At 45.4% G+C, this 12,679-nt stretch overlaps 1 protein-coding gene across 1 annotated transcript in view; it reads left to right on the plus strand.

The window, feature by feature from the left end:
* The first annotated feature begins 4,614 nt into the window (after positions 1–4,614).
* Positions 4,615–12,679, plus strand: part of ITPKA (inositol-trisphosphate 3-kinase A) — a 589,909-nt gene continuing 581,844 nt past the window's right edge. Inside the window, exon 1 of the mRNA XM_086937204.1 lies at positions 4,615–5,273. Coding sequence (XP_086793330.1) covers positions 4,767–5,273 — 507 coding nt within the window. The 5' untranslated portion in view covers positions 4,615–4,766. The remainder of the gene's footprint in view (positions 5,274–12,679) is intronic.

Below are 12,679 nucleotides of genomic sequence, written 5' to 3' on the forward strand. Positions count from 1 at the left end.
CGCCACTACCAACGTGACAGATTGCTGGGTTTGTGGGCTTTTGCCTTCTGCTGCCTATAAGAAAGATAGATTCCTTGCCCTCCCTTTGACTCCGGTGAATAGTTGTGTGGGGTGGTATACTCTTATAGGTCTTGTTAAATATTTCCAGCAGCCAGATTCCCTGACTCCCCGACTGCAGAATAGGGGGTGGACAATGACAATGCGAGTACGCCCTCTGCCTCCATCTTCCCTTGGACGAATATATACTGATGGACGTTTTGACCAGACTTTTATAGAGACGTGTGAGAAAAGGCTGGGTCGGTTCCTGACACCAAATGATACTGATAGACTTAGGGATAGTTTCCTGAAATTGAATGCCACTCTGTCCTACAGACACCCCCCAAAGAGTGACAACAGTTCCAAGTCTCTGATACCCCTGGCTGTGGTGGGTCCTTCTGATTACCACAGAACTCATCGTCGATTCCCTAGTCCCCAGGAGCAGCCGCAAGAGCAGCGCAAAAGGAGGGAACTTCAGGTGGATGACGTTGATCAGACGGACACCTCGTACCAACAATGGACTGATTTTTCTAAGGGTTTGCTACCTTTCTGGGGTCCGATATTTAACAGCAGAGCTATTAGACGACTGTCTAGGGTAATGGAAAAGGTAGTTCTAACTGAAGCTGACATTACGACTAACATATCTGTTGAGATTCAGGCTATGAGATTATTCACGATCCAGAACAGGATGGTGCTTGACGTCATACTGGCTGATCGGGGCGGGGCCTGTCGCATCATCGGGACGTCCTGTTGCGTTTATATACCTGACTCGGCCCCAACTGTCAACTTGGCAGTCCAGAAATTACATAGATTAGCGACTGAACTACATCAGGATAATGGGACTTGGTCCTTACAGGGGTGGATCTGGGGCGCCTTTTCTTCCTGGGGTTGGAAAATATTGATGGGTTTGGTTGGTGTGGTGAGTGTTATTCTGACTTGCTGCCTTTGCATATATTGCCTCCCTCCATGTTGTTCCATGTGTGCCACTAATTTACGTCCGAAAAAGAAGTTACCTGGTCAATATACCACCTCCATGATTACTGAAATTCCTGCCGATGCAAGTTGGTTGATGTTTATTGCAGAGGATGTTCTAGACTAAAGTCATAAAGAAAGGTGTAGAAGAAGTCTTACCCCTAGAATGGATGTCGGCACTACCTTTTGGCAAATAAATGAGGCCATAGTTAGCCAATGATGCTAAAAGGAGGGTCTGATAGAATTCACTTTTTGATACCCTAATTACCCATTGCTGATGTGTGAGTTAGCATCATATGGCTAACTGATGAAGTCATATATGCACTTATGCTGAATTATTTTAGTTGCTCCTTACTTATACACAAATGTATGTGTGACCATATTAGTTTCTTAGCTTAGCCTGTGTGCCACCATTTTGTGTATCCCTCTGTACCTGCGGGCCCTGCTCGCTCATATGCCCCTCCCGCAGGAATACAGAAATTCACTAAGACAGCAGTTTTCGTTTCTCGTCTTACTGTGGCCGAAACTAACAAGTCTCTTTATCAGTAATGTTCTCATGTCCAGAGACGCCGAAGCCTAGCTCCATGGCCTTGAGTAGAGATAATAATGTATCCCTTGCAGGTGCAGATGCCTACTGAGTGAGAGCATTGTCCACTGGTCCGGGGCTCGGTAACTTTCCACAAGGGGCGTACCCCTTTTTACTGTTTTGCATTATAATGTATTGCTGTAATGCGGAGAGTCAGTCCTCTCGTTCGCACTCCTAGGAGTGAGGTCGGACAGGGCCCTCTCATATGAGTGTTGTTTGGCCTAATAAAGACTTTTGTTTATTCTTCTCCACTGTCCGGCTGACTTCCTATATAGCGACTATAGGTGAGTGCGGTAAGTCACTCGGGTGGATTTGAGCCACGCTTATCAAAATTAAACTAGAAGTTCCACCTAGTATTCCTCTTTTGGCATATGATTTATCTTTAACCTACTTAATGTCCTTAAAACTACAGACACAATTCTATAAAACATATTTTTCGCTGTATTATACACCGTATAAAATCTCTAAATGGGGGACAGGTAAGGGCACCACTTGCCCGCGATGTGCACATCCTGCTGCGGATAGTGTGCATATGTTTGCCACATGTAATACCCTATCAAACATTATAAACGAAATATCAGGGTTTCTCTCGGACATTACTGGTGCGGGGATTAACATATCAACTGAAGAGATTATGCTGGGCATCACTAATAAAGAACGCCCTAGACAGGTGCAAGGGGTGATCTTCGTGGCAATGGCAATCTTTCGACTATGTGTCGCATCAGCTTGGCTCGATCCTATTCCACCATCCTTCTCCCAATGGAAGGCTAGACTACTTGCGACATGTAGCCTCGAGTTAGCCATTTATAAACAAAAAGGGCGTAATATTCGGCAGAGAGGCATGAAAATCTGGGCACCTTTGCTAGATTGGATACAGGCGCACTGAATATATAAAGTGAAAATGCCTGGGACAAATGCTAAAACTATTTATCCTACAAACAGCGCAACTCAACCTCATACAGAATACCAATGTATGTCTCACTAGATCACTATAGAATGAAATGTATGACCAAGAATGCATTGAGTTTTGATTTTAATGTTGGTTTTTTTTCCCCTGTTCTCCTTTATCCCCTGCTTATGAACTTGTATATGTGTAATATAAATCCCTGTGTAAATAATAATAGAATCACCTGTCCTCGTGTGGGGTGGGGGGGTGGGAACCAAGGGCTACAAATAAAATGCTGTAAAAATCTGAATAAAAAAAGTTAAAAAAAAAAAAAGTTAAAAAAAAAAAACGAAGCTATTGTGTCAGACAGGCACGGATTCCTATGTGACAGAAATACCTGCCTCGTTTTGTTTCGGGCAGTGACAGACATTATTGCATCATGGTAGTCTGACAGACCCTACAATGTTGAAATACTTCTTAACTGTCTGTAATATGCGCGGTGTGACTGCAACACGCCCTGCGGCTGGTTTTACAATGAGGCCGCAGAGGAGCCTGTCAGCGCCTCGGCAGCTTCATTTCAGGCACTAGAGGTCACTGTATGGATGGTGACAGTCGCGAACAACCCGCGCTTTTGAAACGAACACCTGTGGTTCCTTGCGCTTAGTCTCTGGAAGTGGGCGTGGCTTCCGAAGACGTTCGCACCGGGGGAGCTGCGCCCACGTCACGACTGTACAGTGTGCATGTCTACGCATGCCTGTATGTATGTATATCTATGTTATGTGTGTGTGCCTGTGTGTCGATCTGTGTTTATGCGTGCGTGTGAACCTATGTGTATGATTGTGCGTGTATAAATATCTGCGCATGCCATGCCTATATGAGTATCTGCGTGTATGTGCATGAGTATGTATGATTATGTGAGCGCCTGTGCGTGGATATGTGCGCTTATGTATGTGTGTAAATCTTTGTCCATGAGTTGGCGTGTCTGCATGTATTTATGGCTGTGTACGTCTGCGAATGTCCGCATGCCTTTCTACTTCAGAGTACATTTATTATACCTTAGTCTGTCTGAAAGTGTTTGTGTGCATTTTAGTATGTTTGTCTGCATCCGTGCGTGTGTGCTTTCATGCATTTCTCCCAGTTTGTATGCGTGCTTATGGCTGACTGTGTGTTTTTTTATTGTGCCGGTTTGTGTCTAGGTGTCATTCTGTGAATGTGTGCATTTGTGATTGTCCATAAGTCTGTGCGTTGTGTACATCTCAATTAAAGTTACACAAGACCTGTGATCCTTTGTGTATTTGAGTGTCTATCTGTAGACATACGAGGAGTGTGAGCATGTTGGTTGCCTCTTGGTGCCTTCATATTTTTGTAGTTGTTTTTATAACTTACACAGTAACCTAATGGTTCGGTACACCTTCGAGTGTATCTGTCTAGGAGTGCACGTGAACGCCTGTCGTGTGAGCGTTAGACGCCTGTACAGGCCCACCCACTGTCTACCCCGTGCACACTGTGCGGGTCTGGTGCAGCTTAGCCTGACCCGTGTGTGTACCTCAGGAGGCACGTCATCGACGGTGCATAAATGTTATGTTTCCAGCACACACTTGGCTGGGTTATTTTTAAATACCACTAAAGTTAGTTTATAAGATCACGCGTTTCTTTAAACACTGAAACAGCAGATCATAGATCGCCCGCGTTCTGTGTATGAGTCGTTGTCAGCGGGGTACAACATCCCGGCGAGGTCAGCCGTCTCCACCCTGCTCTGTGACGCTCTACACACCGAAAGAAGCACTTTAAGTTACCCCTGCATACTATCAGATCACATTTGAACAATAGTCGTTGTAGGTTGTCTTTAAATTAAAGTTTACAAATCTTGCACGGTAGCTCACTATGTGAGTGTGCATTTTGTGTGTGGTTTATGTTCACTGGGTTTCTCTCGTGTTGTGCGCAGGTTGTTTCGTGCATCGTGTTGTGTGTGTTATTTAATTCGTGCACCAATGCTGCTGCTGACACTCCCTCTGGCGCTTTCCGACCATGCTCCGCTGAAGCTTGTCTGAAAGGCTGAATTCATTTCTGAAACATGCAGCAGCAGAAAGAAAGAAAACAAAGTGTTCCACCCCCTCACCCTCCCACACAGCCTGGGAGTAGTTGAAGTCGGAAGTCAGCTGTGCACTTGCAGCAGTGACACACTTGGCAGCGGCTGCCCCTTCCTTGTGTGTGTCCGACGCGCTCAGGGCTAGCCCCACACACTCTTCGCCACGTGCCAGGGACCCCCCTCGGCGCGCGCAGTGGATGATCCCGGAGCAGGGCACCTGCCGCGGCTCTGCGATGGACGCCGCTCGGAACGGGGGTGGCGCCGGGGACCCGGTCGTCTCCCTCCGCAAGCGGCTGAGCGTGGGGGAGCTGCGCGTGTACTTTGAGTCCAGGTGCTCCGCGGTGGAGGCGTCCCCGGGGGAGCGGCGGGGGCACCCGCGCAGGCGGCGCAGGAGCACCGGCTGGCACCGCTGCAACGGCGCGGACGCCGGGGGCAGTCCCCCGCCGCAGCCCGGGGTGCCTGAGTTGACGATCACAGCCTCGGAGGAGCAGGGACTCGGCAGCCCCCTGTTACCCGGGGGGGTGAGGAACACGGACGGCTTCCTGCACCTGGGCAGCGCCAACACCAGGCGGCTGTCCACCTCCTCCATCTCGTCCACCGGCTCCTCATCCGTCTTCGAGGACTCCGAGGACGACCTGCTGAGCGACACCGAGAGCAAGAGCCAGGGCAACGTGGACCTGGAGCACAGCGACGAGCCCAGCCAGGTGAGAGCACGCCACTAGGGCTACCTAATACTGTGCCGCTCTGTGCTTTGCATCCAAACTTGGAGCAACACGCCCAGACAGGCGATAGCATGCCACTCTGTCAACATTACACTGTAGTAAGCTATACTGTGCCACACTGAGCTTGCCATTCAAACTTGGAACACAGCTAGGACCCCATCCAGGTGAGAGCATGCCACTCAGTCTACCTAATACAGTGCCATGCTTCACCCTGCTTACCATTCAAACTTGGAGCACGGAACAAGCCCAACTAGACAAGAATATTCCATTCTGTCAACATTATACCGTGGTACTGTGCCATGCTGCATTGTGCCACAGTGTTTACTATTCAGATATGGAGCACAGCTGCAAGTCCAGCCAGAGGACAACATGCCATTCTGTCAATATAATACGGTGCCATGCTTCACTCTGCTTACCATTCAAGCCCAGCCTGACGAGAGCATGCCATTCTGTCAACATTACACTGTGGCATGCTGTACTGTGCCACACCGTGCTTACCAGTCAGATTTGGAGCAGCACAGTAGGAAACCCAGTCAGACAACAGCTACCATTCTGTCTACCCTATACTGTACCATGCTTTTCTGCCCACATTATACTGTGCCTCACTCTAGTGCCCCATACTGTGCCCCAACCGTTCAGACTTGGACACAGGAGAGAGCCCAGTCAGGCGAGAGCATGCTATTCTGTCTACCTTAGACTGTGCCGTCCTGTACCAAACTGTACCACCCCATACTGTGCGTTCCATTCAAAGTTGGAGCATAGTTACAAGCCCAACCAGTGAGAGCATGCCTTATACTGGGCAATAATGCACTGCGCACACTTTGCTTACTGTCCAAACCCAGAGACCAATCCTAAGCCCAATCAGGTAAGAGCATCAGCATGCCATTCAGTCGTCTACCTTATAATGTGCCAGGCTATACTGTGCCACACTGTGCTTGTCATTAAAACGCAAAGCACAGCAACAAGCCCATGCTGGCACGCCATTCTGCCACCATTCTACTCTACTACAGTGCCATACCATGCCACTCTGTGCTTACCATTACAACTTGTAGTAGATAAGAGGGCCCGGGTAGTTGACATAATAGCAGTCTGTCATCAGTATACTATGGCATACTATAATGTGCTAACGATTTAAAGTTAGAGCACAGCAGCACGCCCTTTCTTGCGTGCCATTCTGCCACCATTATACTCTACTATATGCATGTCACATGGAATTAGGCATGGAACATATTGAAGATCATATAAAAATCCAGCCTATACTATTGTGGCATCGTATTTGGACGACGGAGCAGTGTCACCTGACCCGCTCATTAATCAAAGACTGTTTGTTTTTAGGTAACTGGTTGAATGTCCCTTGGTTATTATACGTCCATAACTTCCTAAAGGATTTGGACCTCTCTATATACTTTAATGACCCGGCCTCCTTAAATATTATTACTAGAAAGGCCCTACGGTTCTTATGCTCATCTCACCTGGGGGAAATCCGCTTGGCCCAAGAATCTCAAAAAGTTACAAACTTTCATATTTTAACCATTCAAAGCTCTATGTGCATTCAGCCGTACCTTACTTTCTGTTTGACAACTTATGAAAAGTATTTGTTGACCCGGTTCAGATTTAATTTGTTTTTTCGTTTGGTTATATTTCCAGGGAGACAGGATTGGTCAATTCCCATCACTCCGTGTCCATGTGATGGTACCTCTGAACAGTCAAACATACATGTACTGTTGTTCTGTAAATATTATGTAGTACCACGCAAACGATGGATCATTTCTATACGATCGTCCCTTGGTCTGAGAAGATGTCGTCCTGCCTTTATGGCATTACAATTCTTAGACTCAGTATCAAGTGCCAAATGTATAGCCATGTACTTAAAAACTTGTCTGAAAATCCGAGCCACTTTTAAATCTAACGGTAACTCTACAGAATAACTAGACCATTGTTGACTGATATGCCCATCTTTGTATTTTTAGCTTCTAGAATTATAGTATGGATGTAAAGCTTTATTGTATGTGTGTTCACACATCTTGTTTAATACTTTTTTATTTTGTAATATTTGATACAGATGAAATTGTATATATTGACTGTCGCTTTTATGATTTTATATTTGTACTAAAATCGAATAAAGCTTTCTACTACTACTACTCTACTATAGTGCCCTACTATACTGTGCCACACTGTGCTTACTGTTTAAACGTGTAGCAGGTAAAAGAGTCCAGATGGTTGAGATAATACCATTCTGTCGGCCATGTACTATGGCATATGATAATGTAACTTGGAGCACAGCGACAAGCTCACTCAGATCAGAGCATGCCATTCTAACAGCCTTATGCTGTGGTACTGTGCCATATGACAGTGCCACATGGAAACTTGGTATACAGTAAAGCCCATTCAGGTGAGAGTATGCCATTCTGTTTACCTTATAATACTGTGCCACACCATACTCGCCAATCTGCGCTTGCCATTCAAACTCGGATCACAGTAACAAGCCTAGCCAGTGAGACAATGCCATACTGCCAACATTGTAGTGTGCAGCTGATGTGCCATCCCATAAGGTGCCTCACTTTACTTGCCATTCAGACTTGGAGAACAGTAAAGAGCTCAGGCATTTGAGAACATTCCATTCTATCATCTTATCACTGTGCCACACTGTGATTACCAGTTAAATTTGGAGCAGAGCGACAAACCCAGCCACATAAGAGCATGCCATTCTGTCTACTTAATACTGTGCCATACCATATTCGCAAATCTGCGCTTGCCATTGAAACTCGGATCAAAGTAAAAAGCCTAGCCAGGCAAGACCTTGCCATTCTGCCAACATTATAGTGTGCTGCTGTGCCACCCCATGAAGTGCCTCACTTTACCTGCCATTCAGAAAACCTTCCATTCTATCAACTTTTCACTGTGCCCCATTGGGCTAACCGCTCAAACTTAGGGCATAGCAACAAACCCAGCCATATTAGAGGCACATGCCATTCTGTCTACTTAATACTGTGCCGCCCTGTACTAAACATCACATCCCATACTGTGCTTACCATTCAACCGTGGTGCTTAGTAACAAGGCTATCTTGGTGAGAGCAAACAATTTAATGTACCATATGCCATTAACCCCACTGTGCTACTATGCCAGCCTGTGCTAACCAATCAGAGACGGAGCACCACAATCAAGCAAGAGCATGACATTCTGTGTGCCACGTACAGTCCACCATTCTGTTCTACTATGCCATACTATACTGTGCCATACTGTGCTTACCAATCTAAGATGGCACACAGCCTCAAACACCAAGCTTGGGAGAGCACACTACTTTCCAATATACTGGGTGCCATACTGTTCTATTGTGCCATACTGTACTGTGTCATACTGTGCTTACCAATCTAAGGTAGAGCACAGCGACAAACACCAAGCTTGTGAGAGCACACCAGTTTCCGATATACTGTGTGCCATACTGTGCTACTGCGCCTGAGCATACTGGGCCATACTGTGCTTACCAATCAAAGTTTGAGCAGTACTGTGACATTCCCACATAGGTCACAGCATGCTATTCTGTCTACTCTATACTTTGTGCCATACTGTGCTAGTGCACATTACAGTGGCAAACTATGCTTTCCATCAAAGACAGAACACAGCGAGAACAAACCCAGCAGGTGCGTTCTTTCCATTCGGTCTAACAAATACTGTGCGGCATATTGTATCATACTGCACTGGGCCATATTGTGCTTACTAATCAAATACGGAGCACCACAAGGCACCCAGCCAGGTTATAGCATCATTCCATTTACCATACACTGTGTCATTCCTCTGCGTCCACCAGCCTTAACCGGTGCACAACAATGCGTCCAATCAGGTGAGGACATGTTTGTCTACCTAGTACTTACCACTCACTATGTGCCATACTGTGCTACAGGGACAAGTATATCCAGATGAAGCCACGTATTCTTATCTGCCATATCATGCTAAGGGCCCATGCTGTGTTTACCACCCATACCTAGGGAAAAGCGAGGAGCTCCCTAGGAGGGATATCAATGGGCTGTCACGCGCATTACTGAGCCATGACTTACCCCTCCATTTTACATCAAGGCTATACATACTCTCGCTTACTAATTCACTCGCCCATACAGTGCCATACTGCACAATGCTCTGCTGTAATGCATGGGACCATGTAATCCCTGTATAAAATCCTGTCTCCAGTTTTCTTACTACAGGCAACTTATTAAGTCCCTTGTCATCCTTAATAAAGAAATGTCATAGCTACTCAACTGTAATAACTTACTACAGTGCAGGTCTGACCTCACAATGCCTGCAGTAGCTGGGGAAAAGGCAGCTCACAGAGCACTATTAAAGCTGCACTAAAAAAAAAACGAAAATGAAATGTGATTTTTCCTTCTGCTCTGTTTTTCCCCTTTTGTATCGCTCTGTTTTTCTAGATGAGCAGTAATAACCAGAAAGGAAATATTTATGGCAAAATTTAGTATTTTCCACCCTTTAGGTAATTATAGGAAAGCTAGAATTACACTGCATGTTTCTACACATTCTGAGTTACAGCTTTAAAAAAAAATCCACCTTACACTAAACACATTCTAATATCTTTTTGCAACAAATATCTAACAGCTTTTTAGTGTGTTTAATTTTCCACCAGAGATTCTAATTTTATTCTTCATGTTTACAAACATTATGACAGAGAATTGAATGAAGGACTTAAGTGATTTGTGTGAGGAGGCTTATGCTGTGATAATTAAGTATAAGGAATAAAATACCCCGTCATACATTACCAGGAAATCACGTCACTTGGAGTACCATGACCTTATAAAGGAATTCAGGATTCAACGTCGTTCCTCTACAACGGAACTGCTCGGTGACTAACAATATCCTTATATTGTACTGCAGGGGGTACATTATCTCATATATATCACACACATCAATCATAGATAAAACAGTGTGAGGTGCCAACAAGCGAATGCACTGTCACTGAAATATTCTCTGTCAAACCTTGCCCTTATCTGTTAGGCGATGCTATGAAGTCCTGTACTACACTGCATGGCATGATCTTATCGAACAAGGCCAAAACCCTCAACTTGTCTAGTGAGCTGTGCCCAACATCATGCATCAACACAAACTTTGCAGTGTGTGTACCCAACATTTCAGAGCTTGTATAAATACTTGATTACAAATCCACAAACACCAACAAAATACTGGAAAGAGAACTAACAAACATCTTCAGGAGCACATATAACATCACAGTCTACTCCATGAGCACGAGGTTTCACAGCTCGAGGGCAAGCACGCCACGTGTGTACCTTGATGAAGACCACCATGCAACATTGATAATCTTTGCCCATGCTGTGGCCTCTGACACATATGATAACATGCTATTTGAGTGACTTTCTCTACGGATGTGCTACAGTGAGTCGTGCTTAATGCTAGTCTTTGGTGTTCCATAAAATGGTCTCTGCTGCTCCAGACTTTGCCCCTTCACCCAAGCTATTCAAAATCAGTGTGCGCCCAGGGAATAGCATATGCAATGGAAGGGTCCCACCTACAATTCCACCTGTATGCTAATGGCCACGTGCCCCTCTCTTTCTAGAAAATGAGGTAGGATCCCGCCAAAGGACACACACTGCCTGTTCCAAGTTTACTACCGGATGAAGAACTATCTCTGTTCTGATGGTGCTGAAAGAGGTTATGGTACAGGATGCTGTTGAGGACTATATAATATACCATTGTGGGCTACACAACACTGCTGAGTGCAACAAGCTGATGCAGAAAGTAGAGGAGCCAGATGTAGACCCTGAACTAATATTCTATATTACCAAGGACACCAACTTCTCCTTATTCCAACACTTCTGCAGGTCTACAGTTGAGTGAAGGAAGTTAAAACAATGATCACAGAGCATCATGCTCCTAATGATGGCCCATTGATGTACCTCGCCTCCGCTGACTGCTCTAAGTAACTCCACCAGCAGCTTCTTGGCATTCGCGACTGGAACGATGCCTTTTACCCAATTCTTGGACCCCAATTGACATCCAATTAAGTTCGATTGCAGGTCCTATCCTTATTCACTTTGGACCTTGCCCCACATCACAATTCTGGATCAAGCCACTCAATAAAAGTAAACTGTAACCAGTCCTGATGATGGCCTAATACCTCTGCAGGCCGAAACGCAGTCGACTTCCACAGAGGAACTCCTGGCGCCCCTTTCAAGGATACCCCATTTGATTAATTTTTGTATTCTGTACCATTAACTGTTGGGGTATCCTAAATAGGTACAAATGTTAACCCCCACTTGTTTCATGCTGTGCCAGTCACTATCGCTGTACATACCACCCCACGTCACACTCACGCCGTCACAATCCTTCAAGAGCACTTGTGCACAGTATGTCATAGGTTACATGCCATTCAATGTAACACAGTCAGGGGCCCAGGATACGTTCAGAAACAGCACTCTCACTATGTACCAACTAACACCCACGTGACACCCAACACTCGCTCAATCTACCAAAGTTCGAGAAGAAATAGAACAGGGACAACATGAAAACCTAATTGTTTACACATGTTTTTGACTTTTGATTGGTATCATGAGAAGCTGCAACTAAAGGACATTAGGCACGGGAGGCGTCGCACACCTTTGTAATAACTCCCTGCACCCTCAGTAGTAACCATTTCACTCTTCCTTCCCCATCCCCTGCCCACCTCTACTTAGCACCACTCTCTTCCAGCTACACCTTTAACTCAATCACAGACCAAAGGGTTACTGCCTTCTTTCCAGGAAGTACACTATTCCCGGAACTGACCCTAGCAACATCGACTCTATGAGTGTGACCTCACGTGGTAAATTTAGTGTCACATAAAGCAATTGAAATAACTAAATATTGTACTGCTACTCATGTAATTGTGTACAAAATTGTTCAATGCTATGCAGTACAGCACTGTTACATGCACACCCTGCCATACTGCGCCTTGTTTTTTGTGTGCAATTCTTTGTAATATTGTGCCACACCATGTTATTCCTGCTTGCACTTTGAAATGCCATGCCTTGCTGTACCACAGCTATATGTCAAACTCCGGGCACAGCAAGGAGTTTGAAATGAAATCTTATGTATGTAAGTATTAATGTATGTATGTATGTATGTATGTATGTATGTATGTATGTATGTATGTACATGGTATTTTTATAGAGCAAAAAACAACAGAGAGCTGTACATGGTTAAAGACAAGCACAAAGTCAAGAAGCGTTAGGAGAGTTGGCGGGGTTGTGGATGGTTAGTGCATTGTGATGTGGTGTTCTTTGAAGAGGCGAGTCTTCAACTCTTTCCTAAATTGGAGCAGTGTTGGGGAGGTCCTGATGGATATTTGGATGTTGTTCCCGATCCTGGGTGCATGGATTAAAATCGC

Source organism: Lissotriton vulgaris, chromosome 9, assembly GCF_964263255.1.
Source record: "Lissotriton vulgaris chromosome 9, aLisVul1.2, whole genome shotgun sequence".
Lineage (NCBI taxonomy): Eukaryota > Metazoa > Chordata > Amphibia > Caudata > Salamandridae > Lissotriton > Lissotriton vulgaris.